Source organism: Capra hircus, chromosome 22, assembly GCF_001704415.2.
Source record: "Capra hircus breed San Clemente chromosome 22, ASM170441v1, whole genome shotgun sequence".
Classification (NCBI taxonomy): Eukaryota; Metazoa; Chordata; class Mammalia; order Artiodactyla; family Bovidae; genus Capra; species Capra hircus.
Window position 1 is genome coordinate 13,174,279 of NC_030829.1, and position 22,777 is coordinate 13,197,055.

The window sequence follows — 22,777 nt, forward strand, 5'->3', positions numbered from 1 at the left end:
CCCGCCCCTGCGGGTCACGTGAGGTCGCGCCGCCTGGACCACCGAAATGCGCTGCCCAGAAGTGCGCTGGGCGCCAGTGCTCGTTTCTGTGTGGGCTGTGAGAGTGCTTCTTGGGGTTCGGAGGGGAAGAGGGTAGGTTCTGGCGAGTTTTTCCTGCCAGTCTTGTCCGGCGCCGGCTTCCTCGTTTTCCTTAGCGCCTCGTCAGCACGCTGCCCCTGAACTCCCTTTTCTCTGACCGGATGCCCCGGCGTCTCGGCCTCACAGAAGCCGCAGAGATGGCTGCGGAGCCTCCTAGAGTCCCGGTCCAGACCTTTGCCACCGAGGCGTGATCCTCTTTGTTTAAAAGAAGTTGGCCCAACAGATCCCCGTGGCCGGTACTGAAGTATCTGATGTTTGGGGTCTCCTGCTTGCTTGCGTGGAGAGCCTCTTAGGGTCTCCCGTCCCCTGATAGCTCTTGTGACCCTGAATATTTTACTCAATCCAAATCAAGCCACCCTTGTTTCCTCTCCATAGGCACTTTGGGGAGTCAATGACGTGGTCCCCATAAGCACCTTATTAGGTTTCTAAGTTGTTCAGACTCAGCACTGTAGGGGCCTAGTTCCATGTGTGTCTCGGTCCGCTCGGTGTGAATGGTCCCAGGAGCGCTCTTGGGCAGAAGAGACAGGTGGTGGATTGTCCCGAATACCAGCTAAACCAATTCATGAGGAGGTGGGGGCCATCAGACCCTGTACTCCTGCCAATGCTGGAAATGAGATGGAAGACTGTGGGCGGTTGTTGGTGATGTAGAAAAGGGACCATTGCGCTCATGGCTCTTCTTCTCTTAGCTTTTAAGGTTCTTGCTTTTCCAAAGCGGGAGGAGTGCACAGAGCCAGGGGACATCAGCCATGCTCCAAACCACTTGGCCTCAGGTGAGCCTACCTTCATTTCAGTCTTAAAAGTCACATTAGCTATCAGGTCATTAGGAAGGGACCGAAAAGGCCTAACTTGGGGAGGCTTTGGTTTCCCTCTTGAGTCCATCCCCAGGGCTAAGGTTGTAAATACGTGGTGGAGGAGGTAAGAGTCTTGTGTGTGGAGTGAAAAGTTTGGATATATAGGTTTTAAGTAGAAAAGGGGGGACCCGTGTCAAGAAATTTCCACAGAACATGAAAATCGAGATCATTTGAGATATTCTACAAATAAAAGTTGTTTGCATAAATATAGAAAACAGCTTTGCCTAAAGGGAAGTGTGTTGGGGGTGGAGGATAAATTAGGAATATGGGATTAGCAAAAAATAAAATTAGGTTGCTAGGTGAGAAACCGCTTGAGAAAAATTCTCAGTTGAAGAGATTGCTCCGCAAATAGTAGGTGTATCCCAGAGAGGCCTGCATTGTTCTTTGCATATGTGCTTTCAGATTAGGCACATAGTGCTGAATAATGCAGACAAGTTCTCCTTTCTCATGGAGGGTACATTACCAAAAACAAGTAAGTTGATATCATAAGTACCTGTTGCTCAAGTGCAGTGCTTCCTAACAGTGAGGTCCACAGATGGGCAGCATCAGGATCACTTGGGTGCTTATTAAAATTGCAAATTGCTAGGTGCCACCCTAGATCAGTAATTATACTGGGGAGGAGGGTAGGTCGGGTCAGGAATCTTGTAGCAAGTTCTGTGGGTGATTCTTATGCATCCTCTCAAATTTGAGAAGCCTCAAAGAAGCTCCCTTTGAAGCTGGTCATCAGGGAATCCCTCATGGAGGTGGTCACATGAGCTTGAGACCTCATGAAAGAAGTAAAAATAGGCTGGAGAACTACTGGAGAGAGAGCCAAAGCTGAACTTTCCAGGGAGTATAGCAAATGCATCAGCCCTGAGGTAGGGGAGAAAGCTGGGTGTATTCTAGACAGAGGTTAGAGGAAGTAGTTCATTGTGAGGTGGGACAATTAGGCATGTGTTTTGGAGGTCACTGTGAAGATTCTGGTTTCACTTCTGAGTTCAGTAGGAAGACCCTAAACGATTTTAAGCAGGGCATGTGAAAGGGATGGATTTACATATCAAAACGATTTTTGGCCCATAGTGGTGAGTTCGATGCAAGAGTGTGAGTCAATTAGGAGGTTGTTGCAGTCCAGGTAAGAGGTTAAGTATTGCCTCCCTGCTCTCTCATCTTTCTTTTTTTTAGTAGACTCTTTTTTTTTCCAGTGAGAAATTTTAGGTTCATTGCATAATTGCACAAAAAGCACAAGAGTCCCCAAATGCTTTCTGCCCCCATACGTCGATAGCCCATTATCAGAGTGGTACATGAATTCAACTGATGAACCTACACTGACATAGTCACCCAGAGTCCATAGCTTGCACTAGGGTTCATTCTTGGTGTTGTACATTCTGTGGTTACATGTGTATAAATGATGTGTATTTACTATTATCATATCATACAGTGTCTTTTCACAGGCTCTAAAAATCCTGTGTCCTGCCCTCCCTTCTGGCAACTGTTGATCTTTTTGCTTTTTCCACAATTCTGTGTAGTTGGCATCCTACCTTTTCATGTTGGTTTCACTCACTCAGTAGTATTCATTTCAGGTTCCTGTGTGACTTCATGGCTTGATAGCTTGTTTTCTTTTTAGCGCTCTATAATACTCCATTGATTGTACCACAATTTATTCACCTACTGAAGGACCATTTGTTTGCTTCCAAGTTTTGGCAGTTGTGAATAAAGCTGCTATAAACGTCTTTGTGCTTGTTTTTGTGTGGCCATAAGTTTTTAGCTCATTGGGAAGATATGAAGGAGTATGATTGATGGATCATATGGTTAGAATTTGTTTATTCTAGTTTTGTAAGGAGCTGTTAAACTGTCTTCCAAAGTGTTTGTATTTTCACCAGCAGTGAAAGAGAGTTCGTGTTGCTCCACATCCTTACCAGTGTTTAGTGGTGGTAGTGTTTCAGATTTTGGTCATTCTAGTAGGTTTGTTGGGATATCTCATTGTTTTAATTTGCATTTTCCTGAACACATAAGTTGTAGAGTATCTTTTAGTACACTTGTTTGCCATCTGTATAACCTCTTTGGTGACATTTCTGTTCGGGTCTTTTGCGCACTTTTTCATTGGGTTCATTTTCCTGTTGAGTTTTTAGAGTTCTTTGTGTATTTGGGATAATAGTCCTTTATTATGTACGTCTCTTTAAATGTTTTCTCACTATCTGTGACTTGTATTCTCATTTCCTTGAAGTATTGTCCTTTTAAGGTAGTGTTTAATTCCCCCTCATCTTTTCTTTCAAAAATGTATTTCCTTCAAAACCTTCTCAGCTCTATGATGTGTTACTTTTTTTTCAGATGACTTGAAATGAACCTCAACTGCTGCATAAATCTCTCTTTTTTTTTTTTTTTGGTGAAGAAGTTGATTTTATTGGAATCATAGGCAAAATTTGGGATTGACTTTACAAGTTTGATTCTTCCCATTTAGAAACACTGTATATTATAATTTATTCAGTTCCTCTTTTATTTAATAGACGTTTAGTTTTCTTCATCTTGGTTTTTGTTGGGTCTGTTCTTAGCTCTTTTCATATGAATGGCATCTTATTTTCTCCCGTTTTGTTTTTTGACTATTTACGGTGATACAACTAATCATTTTGGTTCGTTTAGCCTATATCTAGGTAACTTAATGAATTATTCTGTCAGTTTTAAATGTTTTTCATTGTCTTGGGTCTTGGATATTTTTTAAAAAGATAGCTATTTCATCTGCAAGCAAAGATATTTATGTTGCTTTCCTATATTTATGTGCCTTCTCCAGTCTTTTTAAAAAATTTATTTATTTTTAATTGAAGGATAATTGCTTTACAGTATTGCATTGGTTTCTGCCAAACATCAACATGAGTCAGCCATAGGTTTACCCATGTTCCCTCCCACTTGACCATCCCTCCCACCTCCCTCCTCATCCCACCCCTCTAGGTTGTTACAGAGCCGCAGTTTGAGTTCTCTGAGTCATACAGCAAATTCCCGTTGGCTATATGTTTTACATATGGTAGTGTATGTTTCCATATTACTCCCTCCATGCCTCCTAATCTCTCCTCCTCTCCTACCCCCAGCCATGTCCATAAGTCTGTTCTCAAAGTCTGTGTCTCCACTGCTTCTCTGCAGATGGTTTCATCAGTACCATCTTTCTAGATTCCATTTTTAAGCATTAGTATATGGTAATTGTTTTTCTCTTTTTGCCGTACTTCACTCTGTATAGTAGGTCTAGGTTTATCCACCTCATTAGGACTGACTCAAATGTGTTCCTATTTATGACTGAGTAATAAACCACTGTATATATGTAGCACAGCTTCTTTATACATTCATCTGTCAGTGGACATCTAGATTACTTCCATGTCCTAGCTATTGTAAATAGAGATGCAACGAACATTGGGTTACATGTGTCTTTTTCAGTTTTGGTTTCCTCAGGATATATGCTTAGTATTGGTATTGCTGGGTCATATGATAATTTTATTTCTAGTTTTGTGAGGAATCTTCATACTGTTCTCCATAGTGGCTGTATCAATTTGCATTCCCACCAACAGTGCAAGAGGGTTCCCTTTTCTCCACACCCTTTCCAGCATTTATTGTTTGTTGATTTTTTTATGATAACCATTCTGACCGGTGTGAAATGAGATCTCATTGTAGTTTTGATTTGCATTTCTCTAATGCAGTGAGCAATGTTGAGCACCTTTCATGTGTTTATTAGCCGTCTGTATATCTTCTCTGGAGAAATGTCTGTTTAGGTCTTTTGCTCATGTTTTCATAGAGTTGTTTGTTTTTCTGGTATTGAGTGGTATAAGCTGCTTGTATATTTTGGAAATTAATCCTTTGTCAGTTGTTGCATTTGCTGTTTCCGCCCCCCCCCCATTTTGAGGGTTGTTTCTTCACCGTGTTTATAGTTTCCTTTGCTGTGCAAAAGCTTTTAAGTTTAATTAGGTCCCACTTGTTTGTTTTTATTTCCATTACTCTAGGAGATGGGTCATAGAGGATTTTGCTGTGATTTATGTCATAGAGTGTCCTGTCTATGTTTTCCTCCAGGAGTTTTATAGTTTCTAGTCTTACATTTAGGTCTTTAATCCATTTTGAGTTTTATCTTTGTGTATGGCGTTAGGAAGTGTTCTGGTTTCATTCTTTTACACATAGCTGTCCAGTTTTCCCAGCAGCACTTATTGAAAACACTGTCTTTGCCCCATTGTATATTCTTGCTTCCTTTGTCAAAAATAAGGTATCCATAGGTGCATAGGTTTATCTCTGGGATTTCTATCTTGTTCCATTGGTCTATATTTCTGTTTTTTGTGCCAGTACCATACTGTTCTGATGACTATAGCTTTGTAGTATGGTCTGAAGCGAGGAAGGTTGATTCCTCCAGTTCCATTCTTCCTCCAAATTGCTTTGGCTATTTGGAATCATTTGTGTTTCTTTATGAATTGTGAGATATTTTGTTCTAGTGGGGAAAATGCCATTTATAATTTGATAGGGATTGCTTTGCATCTGTGGGTTACATCTGGTAGTATAATCATTTTCACAATATTGATTCTTTCAACCCAGGAACATGGAATATCTCTCCATCTGTTTATGTCATCTTTGATTTCTTTCCTCAGTGTCTTATAGTTTTCTTTATACAGCTCTTTTGTCTCCTTAGGTAGGTTTGCCCCTACGTATTTATTCTTTTTATTGCAATGGTAAATGGGATTGATTCTTTAATTTCTCTTTCTAATATTTCTTTGTTAGTATGTAGAAATGCAAGTGATTTCTGTGTATTGATTTTGTATCCTACCACTTTATTAAGTTGACTGATAGTATCTTTAGGGTTTTCTATGTATAGTATCATGTCATCTGCAAACAGAGTTTTACTTCTTCTTTTCCAATCTGGATTCCTTTTATTTCTTTTTCTTCTCTGATTGCCATAGCTAGCACTTCCAAAACTATGTTGAGTAATAGTGGTGAGAGTGGGCACCCTTGTTTTGTTCCTGATCTTAGGGGGCATGCTTTCATTTTTTCACCATTGAGAAGAATGTTTGCTGTGGGTTTATCATACATGGGCTTTATGTTCAGATAGGTTCCTTCTATGCCCATTTTTTGAAGAGTTTATTTTTATCACAAATGGGTGTTAATTTTGTTGAGAGCTTTTTCTGCATCTATTGAGATTATCTTAAGGTTTTTATCTTTCAATTTGTTAATATGGTGTATCACATTGATTGATTTGCATATATTAAAGAACCCTTGTATCCCTGGGATAAACCTGACTTCATCATGGTGTACGATCTTTTTAATGCATTGTTGAATTCTGTTTGCTAGAATTTGCATCTATGTTCATCAGTGATACTGGCCTATAATTTTCCTTTTTGGGGTTTTCTTTGTCTGGTTTTTGGTATCAGGGTGAGGGTGAACTCGTACAGTGAGTTTGGAAGTGTTCCTTCCTCTGCAATTTTTGGAGGAGTTTTAGAAGGTTAGGGATTAGTTCTTCTTTAAATGTTTGATAGAATTCACCTGTGAAGCCATCTGGCCCTGGGCTTTTGTTTTGGGGGAGATTTTTTATTACAGTTTCTATTTTAGTGCTTGTAGTTGGCTTATTCATAATTTCTACTTCTTCCTGGTTCAGTCTTCGAGAGTGAACTTTTTTTCCTAAGAATCTATCCATTTCTTCCAGGTTGTCCATTTTATTGGCATATGCAGTGAAGCTAAGTGAAAGTCTCTCAGTCATGTCGAATCTTTGCGATGTCATGGACTATACAGTCCATGGAACTCTCCAGGCCAGAATACTGGAGTGGGTAGCCTTTCCCTTCTCCAGGCGGTCTTCCCAACCCAGGGACTGAACCCAGGTCTCCCACATTGCAGGTGGATTCTTTACCATCTGAGCCACAAGGGAAGCCCTTATTGGCATATAGTTGCTCGTAATAGTCTTATGATCCTTTGTGTGTCTGTGTTGTCTGTTGTAACCTCTACTTTTTTCATTTCTAATTTTGTTGATTTGATTCTTCTCCCTTTTATTCTTGATAAGTCTGGCTAATGGTTTGTTAGTTTTGCTTATTTTCTCAAAGAACCAGCTTTTAGTTTTATTAATCTTTACTATTACTTCCTTCATTTCTTTTTTATTTTTTTCTGCTCCAATCATAAAGATCATAAAATCATAAAGATTTCTTTCCTTCTCCTAACTTTGGGTTTGTTGTTGTTATTGTTGTTCTTTTTCCAGTTGTTTTAGGTGTAAAGTTAGGTTGTCTATTCGATGTTTTACTGTTTCTTGAGGTAGGATTGTATTGCTATAAAAGTCCCTCTTAGAACTGCTTTTGCTGTATCCCATAGGTTTTGAGTTGTTGTGTTTTCATTGTCATTTGTTTCTAGGAATTTTTTGATTTCTTCAGTAACCTGTTTGTTATATAGAAGCTTATTGTTCAATCTCCATGTTTGTGTTTTTCTTTACAGGTTTTTTCCCCTGTAATTAATATCTAGTCTCATAGAGTTTGGTCAGAAAAGATGCTTGATATGATTTCAATTTTTTGAATTTACTGAGGTTTGATCTGGAACCCAAGATGTGGTCTCTCTTGGGGAATGTTCCATGTACACTTCAGAAGAAAGTGTATTCTTTGCATTTGGGTGGAAAGTTCTGAAGATATCAATTAGGTTCATTTAGTCTAATATTTCATTTAAGGTTTGTGTTTCCTTATTTTCTGTTTTGATGATCTGTCCATTGGTGTAAGAGGGTGTTAAAGTCCCCTACTATTATTGTGTTGCTATCAATTTCCTTTTTATGTCTGTTAGTATTTGCCTTATGTATTGAGGTGCTCCTGTGTTGGGTTCAGTTCAGTTCAGTTCCTAGTTGTGTCCAGCATTTGCTGCCCCATGGACTGCAGCTCGCCAGGCTTTCTTGTCAATCAAAAACTCCTGGAGCTTACTAGAACTCATGTCTATTGAGTCAGTGATGCCATCCAACCATCTCATTCTCTCTTGTCCCCTTCTTCTCCTGCCTTCAATCTTTCCCAGCATCAGGATCTTTTCCAGTGAGGCAGTTCTTTGCATCAGGTGGCCAGAGTATTGGAGTTTCAGCTTCAGCATCAGTCTGTCCAATGAATATTCAGGACTGGTCCAACTCTCACCTCCATACATGACAACAGGATACATGACAGCTGGAAAAACCATAGCTTTGACTAGATGGACCTTTGTCAGCCAAGTAATGTCTCTACTTTTTAATATGCTGTTTAGGTTGGTCATAGCTTTTCTTTCAAGGAGCAAGTATCTTCTAATTTCACGGCTGCAGTCATCATCTGCAGTGATTTTGGAGCCTCCCCAAATAAAGTCTGTCACTGTTTCCATTGTTTCCCCATCTATTTGCCATCAAGTGATGGGACTGGATGCCATGATCTTAGTTTTCTGAATGTTGAGTTTTAAGCCAGCTTTTTCACACTGCTTTTTCACTTTCATCAAGAGGTTTCATCTTTAGTTCCTCTTCACTTTCTGCCATAAGGGTGGTGTCATCTTTGTATTTGAGGTTATTGATATTTCTCCCAGCAGTCTTGATTCAACCTTGTGCTTCATCCAGCCCAGCATTTTGCATGATGTACTCGGCATATAAATAAGCAGGGTGACAATATACGGCTTTGACGTATTCCTTTCCCAATTTGGAACCATCTGATGGTCCATGTTCAGTTCTAACTGTTGCTTCTTGACCTGTACACAGATTTCTCAGGAGGCAGGTAAACTGGTATGGTATTCCCATCTCTTTAAGAATTTTCCAGTTTGTTGTGATCCACACAGTCAAAGGCTTTGACACAGTCAATAAAGCAAAGGTAGATGTTTTTCTGGAACTTTCTTGCTTTTTCAAGAGTGAAAAAAAGTGGTTTTCCCTACTTTCTTCAATTTAAGCCTGAATTTTGCAATAAGGAGTTCATGATCTTAGCCACAGTCAGCTCCCGGTCTTGTTTTTGCTGACTGTATAGAGTTTCTCCATCTTTGGCTGCAAAGAACATAATCAGTCTGATTTCGGTATTGACCATCTGGTGATGTCCATGTGCAGAGTCTTATCTTGTGTTATTGGAAGAGGGTGTTTTCTATGACCAGTGTGTTCTCTTGGCAAAGCTCTGTTGGCCTTTGCCTTGCTTCATTTTCTACCCCAAGGTCAAAGTTGCCTGTTCCTCCTGGTATCTCTTGACTTCCTACATTTGCATTCTAGTCCCCTGTGATGAAGAGAACAACTTTTTTTGGTGTTACTTCTGGAAGGTCTTGTAGGTCTTCACAGAACCATTCAGCTTCTTCGGCATTAGTGGTTGGGGCACAGACTTGGATAACTGTGATATTGAATGGTTTGCCTTGGAAACAAACAGAGATCATTCTGTTGTTCTTGAGACTGCAGCCAAGTACTGCATTTCAGACTCTTTTGTTGACTATGAGGAGTACTCCATTTCTTCTAAGGGATTCTTGCCCACAGTAGTAGTTATAATGGTCATCTGAATTAAGTTCGCCCATTCCAGTCCATTTCAGTTCACTGATTCCTAAAATGTCGATCTTCACTCTTGCCTTCTCCTGTTTGACTACTTCAGTTTGCCTTGATTCATGGACCTAACATTCCAGGTTCCTATGGAATACTGTTTCTTTCTTTTTTTTTTGGAATACTGTTTCTTTACAGCACCAGACTTTACTTCCATCACCAGTCACACCCACAACTGGGTGTTGTTTTTACTTTGATTCTATCTCTTCATTCTTTCTGGAGTTATTTCTCCACTGTTCTCCAGTAGCATATTTGGCACCTACCGATCTGGGGAGTTCATCTTTCAGTGTCCTATCTTTTAGCTTTTTCAAGTGTTCATGAGGTTCTCAAGGCAAGAATATATGAAGTGGTTTGCCATTCCCTTCTCCAGTGGACCACGTTTTGTCAGAACTCTCCACCATGACCCATCCGTCTTGGGTAGCCCTGCATGTCATGGCTCATAGTTCCATTGAATTAGACAAGGCTGTGATCCATGTGATCAGTTTGATTAGTTTTCTGTGATTGTAGTTTTCATTCTGTCTGCCCTCTGATGTGGCATCCTGTCCCATCACTTCATGGCAAATAGATGGGGAAACAATGGAAACAGTGAGAGATTTTATTTTTTTCTGCTCTAGAATCACTGCAGGTGGTGACTACAGCCATGCAATGAAAAGATGCTCGCTCCTTGGAAGAAAAGCTGTGACCAATCTAGACAGCATATTAAAAAGCAGAGACATTACTTTGCCAACAAAGTTCTGTCTAGTCAAAGCTATCGTTTTCCTGGTAGTCATGTATGGATGTGAGAGTTGGACCGTGAGGAAAGCTGAGCGCCGAAGAAGTGGTGCTTTCGAACTGTGGTGGTGGTGGTGTAGTCGCTAAGTCATGTCCAACTCTTGCTATCCGTGGACTGTAGCCTGCCAGGCTCTGCTGTCCGTGGGATTCTCCAGGCAAGAATACTGGAGAAGGTTGCCATTTCCTTCTCCAGGGGATCTTCCAGACCCAGGAACTGTGGTATTGGAGAAGACTCTTGAGAGTGTCTTGGACTGCAAGGAGATCAAACCAGCCAATCCTAAAGGAAATCATTCCTGATTATTCATTGGAAGGACTGATGCTGAAGATGAAGCTCCAATCCTTTGGCCACCTGACGTGAAGAACTGACTCATTGAAGAGACCCTGATGCTGGGAAAGATTGAAGGCAGGAGGAGAAGGGGAAGACAGAGGATGAGAAGGTTGGATGGCATCACCGACTTGATGGACATGAGTTTGAGTAAGCTCTGGGAGTTGGTGATGGACAGGGAAGCCTGGCGTGCTGCTGTCCATGGAGTTGCAAAGACAGGACTGAGACTGAACTGAACTGCCCTCTTGGATAAGTATAAGAGGCTTATGGAAGATTCATGGGAGAAACTGACTGAGTGGGAAACTGGGTCTTGCTCTGATGGGCGGGGCCCTGCCCAGCAAATCTTCAATCCAATTTTATGTTCCTGAGCAGCGCTGTGTTCCCTCCCTGTTGTTTCACCTGAGGCCAAACTATGATGGAAGTAATGAAGATAATGGGAAGCTCCTTCAGAAGGTCTTGTGCAGGCATACTCAGTGCTCCCAGGCATGCAGTGGGCCACCACTGACCCATGCCTCTGCTGGAGACCCCTGTACACGCATGGGCAAGACACTCATGTTGGGTGCATAGATATTTACAATCTTTATGTCTTCTTGGATTGATCCCTTGATCATTCTGTAGTGTCCTTCTTTACCTCTTGTAATATTCTTTATTTTAATGTCTGTTTTGTCTGACATTGAGAATCACGACTCCAGCTTTCTTTTGATTTCCATTTGTATGGAGTATCTTTTTTCATCGTTTTACTTTCAGTCTATATGTATCTCTAGGTCTGAAGTGGGTCTATTGTAGACAGCATATATATGGATCTTGTTTTTGTTTCCATTCAGTCAGTCTGTATCTTTTGGTTGGAGTGTTTAATCCATTACATTTAAAAGTAATTATTGATGTATATGTTCCTATTGACATTTTAAAAATGTGAATTAAGACATTTAATTGTTTTGGGTTTGTTTTCATAAGTCTTTCCTTTCTCTTGTGTTTATTGCTTGTATATGTCCCTTTAATATTTTTTGTAAAGCTGGTTTGGTGAAGCTAAATTCTCTTAACTTTTGCTTGTCTGTAAAGCATTTGATTTCTGCATTGATTTAGAATGAGATCCTTGCTGGGTAGAGCAATTTTGGTTGTAAACATTTTCTTTCAGTACTTCAAATGTATCCTGCCATCCCCTTTGGCCTGCGAGTTTCCGCTGAAAGATCTCTGTTAATTGTATGAGTTTTCCCTTATATGTTACTTATCGCTTTTCCCTTGCTGCTGTTAATATTCTTTCTTTGTGTTTATCTTTGTTAGCTTGATTAGTATGTGTCTCAGCGTGTTTCTCCTTTGGTTTATCCTATATGGGCCTCTCTACATTTCTTGGCTTGATTAACTATTTCCTTTCCCATACTGGGGAAGTTTTCAACTATAATGTCTTCAAAATTTTTCTCAGTGTCTTTCTTTTTCTCTTCTTCCTCTGGGACCCCTATAACTCGAATGTTGATGCATTTAATGTTGTCCCAGAGGTCTCAGGCTATCCTCAATTCTTTTCATTCTTTTTCTTTTATTCTGCTTTTCAGCAGTTACTTCCACCATTCTATCTTCCAGCTCACTTATTTGTTCTTCTGCTTCCATTAATCTACTATTGGTTCCTTCTAGAGTATTTTTAAGTTAAGTAATTGTGTTATTCATCTCTGTTTGTTTATTCTTTATTTCTTCTGTGTCCTTTTTACTTGTGTTAATTGTATTGATTGCTTCTTGCATTTTCTTCATTCTGTTTTCTAGGTTTTGGAACGTCTCTGTTATCATTATTCTGAATTCTTTTTCAGGTAGTTTGCCCATTTCCTCTTTGTTTAGTTGGTCTTGTGTGTTTCTAGTTTGTTCCTTCATTTGTGCAGTACTTCTCTGCCTTCTCTTTTTTTTTTTTTTTTTACCTTACTGTGTTTGAGGTCTCCTTTTCTCAGGCTTTGAGGTCGAATTCCTTCTTCCTTTTGGTTTCTGCCCTTGGTGGGTAAGGTTGGTCCAGTGGTTTGTGTATGCTTCTGTTGGGTGTGACTTGTGCTTGTGCTTTGGTGGTAGGAGGTAAGTTTTTTTTTTCCTCTGGTGGGCAGGGCTGTATGAGGTTGTAATCTTGTCTGCTGGTGACTGGGTTTGTGTTTTTGTCTTGTTTGTTTGGGTGAGGCATCCTGCACTGGCTGTTGGCAGTTGGGTGATGCTGGGTCTTGTATACAGGTGGAGGCCTTTGTGGGAGTTCTCTAATTAATACTCCTTGGGGTTAGGAGTTTTCTGGCAGTCTATAGTCTTGTTGTCAGTGCTCCCACTTCAAAGGCTCAGGGCCAGATCTCTGACCTGGGAACTGAAATTCCACAGGTGGTTTGTTTTGGTGTTAAAGGGTATTAAAACAAGCGCACTAAAACAAGAGACAAAGTACAAACCCCAGACAAATGGCAAATACAAAATCAGGCAAATGGTAACCACAGTAATGGAATACACACACACACAGTGGTGGTGGTGGTGTAGTCGCTAAGTTGTGTCCGATTCTTGCGAGCCCATGGACTGTAGCCCACCAGGCTCCTGTCCATGGGGATTCTCCAGGCAAGAATATTGGAGTGGGTTGCCGTTTCCTTCACCAACACACACACATATACACCCATAAACAAAACCAAAGCGGTCCAAAAATAAAGAAAGAAGATATTCATCCGTCAAGCAAAGGAGAGCAAAAATGATATCAACCAGTTAAAAACAAAACTAACTAAAGCATAAACTGGAAAGGAAAAACAAAGCAATGTGCCAGCTGGGGAATAATGCAGCAAAAACAAAACAGGCTAATAAACATGGTGAGAAAAAGAGAGAAAAGGAAGAAAAGACTAGAAAAGCAAAGTTAAATAGAGGTAGCTAAAGGAGACTGATATATATTAAAGAATAACAACAGGAAAGGAGTAAGAAAAGCAGACAAAAATGTATGTAGAAAATAATAATAAATTTAAAAAAATTTTTTTAAGGGGAAAACCCCCTCAAAACTGCAAAAGGGCAACATAAAGTCAGGTGTATTTAAGGGAAATAAATTATCAAAAGCATGAATAAATTTAATAGTACTAATAAAATCAAAAATTGTAGCAACAGAGGAAAAGAAAAAAAAAATCCTGAAGCAACTACCATATAAATTAAAATATAAGAATAATAAATTTTTTCTTTGATCTCAACTATCAGTGTCCTTTCCCTTGCTGTGAGTCACAGTCCATCTCCTTTCCCTAGGATGCCCGCCAATACTGGGCTGGTCTCTGAATCTGTTGTGGGGGCAGCTCAGACTCTAATCTGGTCCTCCTCCAGCGTGTTCTTGCCTCCAGTGTCCGAAACTGCCAATGCTAGTGTGTTTTCTTTTGCGGGCCTCTCATTGACCTTTTATATACTCCATAGACACAAAATCTGCCTAGTTGATTATGTGGATTTAATCTGCAGCTTGTACCACTGGTGGGGAGGTTTTGGGTTCTTTTTCTTAGCCACACTGCCCCTGGGTTTGAATTGTGGTTTTGTCGCCACCTCTGCGTGAGTCATCCACAGGGGTTTGCTCCCGAGGCTGCCCTGGAGGAACTGGATCTGCCCCGGGGAGGACTGGGTGTGTAGGTGGTGTAGCTGCTTGGATCACAGGTGCCCTGGCAGTCTGAGGTACTCAGGGGAGCCACTGTCTAGGGCAGCAGGAAGGATGGTGCTCTTAAGGTTTTTCTAGCCTCTGGCTGCTCTGTCCCAGTGGGGTTCGTGTGAGGAGATGGCAAGAGAGCATGCATCACGGGGACCCTGGCAGTCCCCGATACGCAGGGGTGCCGGCGGCAGTTGTCACAGGAGGCATGGTGCTAGTAAGGCTTTTTCTAGCTTCTCCAGCTCTACCCCAGTGAGGACTGAGCACGTAGGTGGCACAGCTGCTTGCTTAGATCGTGGGAATTTTGGCAGCGCCGCATATTCAGGGACACCAGCGGCCTCAGACGAAGGAGCTATGGTCCTATTAGAGTCTCCTAGCCTCTGGCAGCTGGTGATCACGGGCCTCTGGCTGGTTCTTCTCTTGCTTGGCCCGTTGAGACACTTACAGGACCTTTGGGTTAGGGTCCTTCTCTGATTCTGGCATGTCAGGCACTCACAGGATCCACCAGTTGGGGTTCATTTTTGTTTCTCGGTGCATCAGGCACTTAAAGGGCCACCCTGGCTGGGGTCCTTCTCTGTTGTTTGGTACATCAGGTACCAAAGGGCCACGCTGGTGGGATTCTTCTCTGTTGCTCAGAGCATCAGGTGCTTAAAGGGCCACCCTTTCTGGGGTCTTTCATCTGTCCAGTGTTGAATGTGTGGGGAGAGAGAGGCTATAGAGACGGCTCCACCCCGTGTGTGACTCAGCAGTATCACCCTGCCTCCATGTTTGCCTGGCTCTCTTTCACATGCGTTTCCCACTGTAGTCTCCTCCCTCATGTCCACTCCAGCCGTCTCCCTGCAGTCAGTAGTAGACCCTGCCCTGGAATTGCTCTGAAATCACTAAGCTTCAGCTCCCAGCTGCTATGCTTTCTAGGGGAATTCTGTCCCTGTCCAAGGAGAAACTCCAGAAAGAATGAAGAGTCTGAGCCAAAGCAAAAACAACGCCCAGTTGTGGAAGTGACTGGTGGTGGAAGTAAAATCTGAATCTGTAAAGAAACAGTATTCCATAGGAACCTGGAATGTTAGGTCCATGAATCAAGGCAAACTGGAAGTAGTCAAACAGGAGAAGGCAAGAGTGAAGATCGACATTTTAGGAATCAGTGAACTGAAATGGACTGGAATGGGCGAACTTAATTCAGATGACCATTATAACTACTACTGTGGGCAAGAATCCCTTGGAAGAAATGGAGTACCCCTCATAGTCAACAAAAGAGTCTGAAATGCAGTACTTGGCTGCAGTCTCAAGAACAACAGAATGATCTCTGTTTGTTTCCAAGGCAAACCATTCAATATCACAGTTATCCAAGTCTGTGCCCCAACCACTAATGCCGAAGAAGCTGAATGGTTCTGTGAAGACCTACAAGACCTTCCAGAAGTAACACCAAAAAACGTTGTTCTCTTCATCACAGGGGACTAGAATGCAAATGTAGGAAGTCAAGAGATACCAGGAGGAACAGGCAACTTTGACCTTGGGGTAGAAAATGAAGCAAGGCAAAGGCCAACAGAGCTTTGCCAAGAGAACACACTGGTCATAGAAAACACCCTCTTCCAATAACACAAGATAAGACTCTGCACATGGACATCACCAGATGGTCAATACCGAAATCAGACTGATTATGTTCTTTGCAGCCAAAGATGGAGAAACTCTATACAGTCAGCAAAGACAAGACCGGGAGCTGACTGTGGCTCAGATCATGAACTCCTTATTGCATCACTACAAACAAAGCTAGTGGAGGTGATGGAATTCCAGTGGAGCTATTTCAAATCCTAAAAGATGATGCTGTGAAAGTGTTGCACTCAATATGCCAGCATATTTGGAAAACTCAGCAGTGGCCACAGGACTGGAAAAGGTCAGTTTTCATTCCAATCCCAAAGAAAGGCAATGCCAAAGAATGTTCAAACTACCACATAAGTGTACTCATCTCACATGTTAGCAAAGTAATGCTCAAAATTCTCCAAGCTAGGCTTCATCAGTACGTGAACTCTGAATTTCCAGATTTTCAAGCTGGATTTACAAAAGGCAGAGAAACCAGAGATAATTGCCAGCATCCAGTGGATCACTGAAAAAGCAAGAGACTTCCAGAAAAACATCTACTTCTGCTTTATTGACTGTCAAAGCCTTTGACTGTGTGGATCACAACAAACTGGAAAATTCTTAAAGAGATGGGAATACCATACCAGTTTACCTGCCTCCTGAGAAATCTGTGTACAGGTCAAGAAGCAACTATTAGAACTGAACATGGAACATCAGATGGTTCCAAATTGGGAAAGGAATACGTCAAAGCTGTATATTGTCACCCTGCTTATTTATATGCAGAGTACATCATGCAAAATGCTGGGCTGGATGAAGCACAAGGTTGAATCAATATTGCCGGGAGAAATATCAATAACCTCAGATACAAAGATGACACCACCCTTATGGCAGAAAGTGAAGAAGAACTAGAGATGAATCCTGTTGATGAAAGTGAAAGAGCAGTGTGAAAAAGCTGGCTTAAAACTCAACATTCAGAAAAGTAAGACCATGGCATCTGGTCCCGTCAGTTCAGTTCAGTCGCTCAGTCATGTCCGACTCTTTGTGACCCCATGAATCTCAGCACTCCAGGCCTCCCTGTCCATCACCAACTCCCAGAGTTCACCCAGACTCATGTGCATCGAGTTGGTGATACCATCAAGCCATCTCATTCTCTGTCATCCCTGTTTCCTCCTGCCCCTAATCCCTCCCAGCATCAAGGTCTTTTCCAGTGAGTCAACTCTTCGCATGAGGTGGCCAAAGTACTGGAGTTTCAGCCTCAGCATCAGTCCTTCCAATGAATACCCAGGACTGGTCTCCTTTAGAATGGACTGGTTGGATCTCCTTGCAGTCCAAGGGACTCTCAACAGTCTTCTCCAACACCACAGTTCAAAGGCATCAATTCTTCGGCGCTCAGCTTCTTTCACAGTCCAACTCTCACAACCATACATGACCACTGGAAAAACCATAGCCTTGACTAGACGGACCTTTGTTGCCAAAGTAATATCTCTGCTTTTGAATATGCTATCTAGGTTGGTCATAACTTTTCTTCCAAGTAGTAAGCATCTTTTAATTTCATGGCTGCAATCACCATCTGCAGTGATTTTGGAGCCCCCCAAAATAAAGTCTGACACTGTTTCCACTGTTTCCCCATCTATTTCCCATGGAGTGATGGGACCGGATGCCGTGATCTTAGTTTTCTGAATGTTGAGCTTTAAGCCAACTTTTTCACTCTCCTCTTTCACTTTCATCAAGAGGCTTTTTAGTTCCTCTTCACTTTCTGCCATAAGGGTGGTGTCATCTGCATAGCTGAGGTTATTGATATTTCTCCTGGCAATCTTGATTCCAGCTTGTGCTTCTTCCAGCCCAGCGTTTCTCATGATGTACTCTGCATAGAAGTTAAATAAGCAGGGTGACAATATACAGCCTTGACGTACTCCTTTTCCTGTTTGGAACCCGTCTGTTGTTCCATGTCCAGTTCGAACTGTTGCTTCCTGACCTGCATATAGGTTTCTCAAGAGGCAGGTCAGGTGGTCTGGTATTCCCATCTCTTTCAGAATTTTCCACAGTTTATTGTGATCCACACAGTCAAAGGCATTGGCATAGTCAGTAAAGCAAAAATGGATGTTTTTCTGGCACTCTCTTCCTTTTTCGATGATCCAGTGGATGTTGGCAATTTGCTCTCTGGTTCCTCTGCCTTTCCTAAAACCAGCTTGAACATCTAGAAGTTCATGGTTCCTGTATTGCTGAAGCCTGGCTTGGAGAATTTTGAGCATTAGTTTACTACCATGTGAGATGAGTGCAATTGTGCGGTAGTTTGAGCATTCTTTGTCATTGCCTTTCTTTGGAATTGGAATGAAAACTGACCTTTTCCAGTCCTGTGGCCACTGCTGAGTTTTCCAAATATGCTGGCATATTGAGTGCAGCACTTTCACAGCATCATCTTTTAGGATTTGAAATAGCTCCACTGGAATTCCATCACCTCCACTAGCTTTGTTTGTAGTGATGCTTTCTAAGGCCCACTTGACTTCACATTCCAGGATGTCTGGCTCTAGGTGAGCGATCACACCATCATGATTATCTGGGTCTTGAAGATCTTTTTTGTACAGTTCCCATCACTTCATGGCAAATAGATGGGGAAACAATGGAAACAGTGACAGATGGGGAAACAATGGAAACAGTGACAGACTTTATTTTGGGGGGCTCCAAAATCACTGCAGATGATGACTGCTGCCATGAAATGAAAAAACACTTGCTCCTTGGAAGAGAAGCTATGACCAATCTAGACAGCATGTTAAAAAGCAGAGACATTACTTTGCTGACAAAGGTCCATCTAGTCAAAGCTATTTTTCCAGTTGTCATGTATGGAGGTGAGAGTGGGACCATAAAGAAAGATGAGCGCCAAAGAATTGATGCTTTTGAACTGTGGTGTTGGAGAAGACTCTTGAGCATCCCTTGGACTTCAGGCAGATCCAACCAGTCCATCCTAAAGGAAATCAGTCCTGAATGTTCATTTGAAGGACTGATGCTCAAGCTGAGGCTGCAATACTTTGGCCACCTGATGGGAAGAACTGACCCATTGGAAAAGACCCTGATGCTGGGAAAGATTGAAGGCAGGAGGAGAAGGAGACAACAGAGGACGAGATGGTTGGATGGCTCACCAACTTGATGGATATGAGTTTGAGTAAGCTCCGGGAGTTGGTGATGGATGGGGAAGCATGGCGTGCTGCAGTCCATGGGGTCGCAAAAATTTGGATTAACTGAGCCACTGAAGGAAGTTACACAGCATCCCTGTTCAGGGTACATATGGCTGCAGCAAGGATTGTCCGTGTGATTCGCATTCCATTCAGATAATCACAGATCAGTTGCCTCACTGTCCCATCAGCCTCAAATGTTTCTCCTCTGTCCCAAACGGTTGCCTCAATGTGGGATCTCACTTTCCTTCAGTTCACCTCCAGGTGCAGTCCTCATCACACTCCTCTTTCTCCCCCTACTTCTTTTGTCCTACAGAGTTTGCATGGTTTTATATATACTTTTCTGGTGATCAGGTACTCCTGCTCGCTCTCAGCTGGTGTTCTGCAAGATCGTCTGTGTCTGAAGTTACATTCCTGATGAATCCATGGAGAGAGAAGTACACCTTGTCCATTTATGCCTCCACCACCTTGGATTTCCTGAACATTCCTATTGTTAGTTTTTTAAGGAACTCTGTACTCTTCTCCACAAAGTCTGTATCAGTTTACTTTCCCATCAGCAGTATAGGGAGGTTCTCTTTTCACCACACCCTCTCCAGCATTTATTGTTGGTAGATTTTTAGATGATGGCTCTTCTGATCATTGTGATACCTCATTGTAGTTTTGAGTTGCATCTTTTCGTGCGCTTCTTGGCCATGTGTATGTCTTCCTTGGAGATGTCTGTTTAGATCTTCTGCTCATTTGTGATTTGGTTTTTGTTTTTTTAATATTGAATACAAGAGCTGTTTGTAAATTTGGGAGATTAACCCCTTATTGGTAATATTGCTTGCAGATATTTTCTCCCACTCTGGGTTTTTCTGTGCAAAGGCTTTTGAGTGTAATTAGGCCTCATTTTCTTCTTTCCGTTACTCTGGGAGAAGAATTGAAAAAGATACTGCTGCAATTTATTTCAGAGTGTTCTGCCTATATTTTCCTCTAAGAGTTTTATAGTATCTGGTCTTACATTTATTTAATCTATGTTGAGTTTCTTTTTGTAGATGGTGTTAAAGTTCTAATTTCATTGTTTTAAATGTGTAGCTGTAGCGGGACTATTTCAAAGGAGTGGCTTCTCTGCATGTAGTGGAAGCTGGTGGAGAAGGCTAGAGAGAAACTAGGGCGGGGAACATATATGGTTGTACACGTGTATTTTCGCTGAGCAGAGATGGGGAGAGTAGTTGGTGTACAGAGAATAAGGTGACAGGTTATGGGTACCTCAGACTTCCCTGGTAACTCAGCTGGTAAAGAATCTGCCTGCAATGCAGGAGACCCTGGTTCGATCCTGGGTCAGGAAGATCTGATGGAGAAAGAACAGACTACCCCCTCCAGTATTCTTGGGCTTCCCTGGGGGTTCAGATGGTAAAAAATCCACCTCCAATGCAGGAGACCTGGCCTTGATCTCCGGGTTGGGAAGATCCCCTGGAGAAAGGAATGGCTATGACTCCAGTATTCTGGCTTGGAGAATTCCGTGGACAGAGGAGCCTGGCAGGCTACAGTCCATGGGATTGCAAAGACACAACTGAGCAACTTTTACTATGGTGTGTCAGGGCAGCCGATGCTAGAGAGACAGCTCCATGGAGACAGGAACATAAGAGGTTAACACAGTTACAGCCTGGAGAGCCCCTGATGCCAGGCTTTGAGGTTTAGAGCCGCAGAGCTGAGCAGGTAGGACAGCCGTGGTGATCCACATTTGAAGGTGGGAACCAGTGCTTTTGTCCATAGAACAGACCTTCCACGGGGCTCAGAGTCACAGACCTTGGCAGGTCCATTTCTTCCCTGAAGCTCACACTGGCCCCCTACGGTCCTCACTCAGAGCCTGAGCAGGAACCTGTTGTTTCAGGAGCCAGTGACCTTTGAGGACGTGGCCGTGTACTTCACCCAGAACCAATGGGCCAGCCTGGACTCTGCGCAGAGGGCCCTGTACAGGGAGGTGATGCTGGAGAATTACGCAAACGTGGCTTCCCTCGGTAAGGTCTCTCAGTGGCCCTCTGATAGCTGATATCTTCCTCAGATGTCTTGGGAGTTCTAGTAGTCCTTAGGGTTCTGTGGAGATGCTGGGTGGGGAAATCCCAGGTTCCTCTTGGCTTTGAAGTTGGACTTTATTCCTTCCCAGGGAAGAGCATGGTTTTGGATCCTGAGGGAAAGGACTCTTGGGGTGCCCCCAGGTGACCTCAATTCTTCTGTCCTTGCAATGTTGTGGATGTGGGCCCTCTCCTGTGTGCAGGAGCCTCCCAGGATATCGGTACATTCATCCTTCCTGAGGGGATGTCCTTTCTTCTGAGTCAGGGCAAGTTTGCACTTTCTCCCTGGGGAGAATCGCTGTCTCCCTGATCTTGCCATGGAGTGCAGTTTGGACCCCTTCCTCAGAACCCCTGTGTGGCTCATTGGTCCCCCAGGCAGTCCCCTTCTCCCCCCAGCTCAACTCGCCTGCCTTGGGGTGGGCAGAGGGATCTCAGTAACAGCTCTGGATGTCTCTCCTCAACTTGTCTGTCTCTCTTTCTTGTTGGAGTAGTGTCTCCATTCCCCAGACCTGATCTGATCTCCCAGCTGGAGAGAGGGGAAGCTCCATGGGACCCCGATCCCTGGGAAACAGAGGATTTGAGAGGCATCTGTCCAGGTGAGTAAGGGGACTTAGCACCTTCTGGTTTCGCCTTCCTGGTTTACTGGAAATGTTTCTTCTGCAGTGGAGAGCAGAGCTCCCTGTAGCTGACTCGGTACACTCGCTGACCTGTACTGAGTTCCTGTCCCAAACCTGTAAGGACAGTTTTCATGGCAGGGTTTCAGCCATACTTTATAAGAAGGTGTGATTCTATGCATCAAACTGATTGATTTGTACCATAGCTATGATTTTATTTTCCTTTTTAGTGTTTATATCATTTTTAGTATTTTAAAGTTCCTGATGCCATAATGTTGTGGTTTACAATGAATTTGTTTTAAATGGGGCCATAGAGGAAAGGGCAAGAATACTGCCCCATTTCCACACCAAACAAACACACCCACTTACCCTAAAATTTCCTGGAATCTTTGCTGATGAGTTAGTCCTGGGAGGCTGTAATTATTTGGGTTTTCTTTACTCATTCCCAGGTGGCTCAGATGGTAAAGAATCTGCCTGCAATGTGGGAGACCTAGGTTTAATCCCTTGGTTGGGAAGATCCCCTGGAGAAGGAAATGGCAACCCACTCCAGTATTCTTGCCTGAAAAGTCCCATGGATGGAGGAGCCTGGCAGGCTACAGTCCGTGTGGTCGCAGAGTCGGATGTGACTGAGAGAATTCACTTTTCTTTTCTTTAGGAAGAAACTTTCCAGGCCTCACTTCTCACACATATTGTGATACTGTAAAAAGTGGTTTCTTTAGCAGTAAAACCACGGTGGCCTACAGTTCTCCAATCAACTTGTATTCCCACTGACTTTCTGAAATAAATAATCTTTTATCCTAGAATATTATATGAAATATTTAAAAGTAGAATTGTCAGGCTGTTATTTAGAATTCAAAATTGGGGGTGGTTTCCTGGCTTCAGGTGGGGCATTGGGATCCATCGTTTCTCTGTTTGTGTTTCTGGGCTTCTCAGCTGCTCCCCTTCATCTCACCAATGTCTTTTCCCTCCTTGGGGGGGTCTCCCTCTCTTTCTTTTGAAGCCTGTTCACATTTCATGCTGGTCCATCTTACCTCACCCATTCTTTTTTGGCTCTTTTCTTCCCCTCTTGCTACTTTTCCTTCCCACTCTTGAAGCTCTCACCTGCCCACCCCACCTGCCCTGGTTCATTGCCCAGCCCTTCCTTATAAGAGGCACTTCCTGGACTGCAGTGTCATCGCTTGTCCAGTTTATGCTGTTGTTTTTCT

General features: G+C 42.6%; 1 protein-coding gene across 2 annotated transcripts in view; it reads left to right on the top strand.

Annotated features, from left to right (window-relative positions):
* Positions 1-22,777, top strand: part of LOC102191468 (zinc finger protein 621) — a 25,818-nt gene continuing 3,041 nt past the window's right edge. Inside the window, exons 1-4 of one of the 2 annotated variants that reach the window (XM_018067110.1) lie at positions 1-374; positions 825-908; positions 20,778-20,904; positions 21,450-21,554. In XM_018067110.1, coding sequence (XP_017922599.1) covers positions 885-908; positions 20,778-20,904; positions 21,450-21,554 — 256 coding nt within the window. In that variant the 5' untranslated portion in view covers positions 1-374; positions 825-884. The remainder of the gene's footprint in view (positions 375-824; positions 909-20,777; positions 20,905-21,449; positions 21,555-22,777) is intronic. The other variant, XM_018067109.1, reaches the window with a different exon arrangement.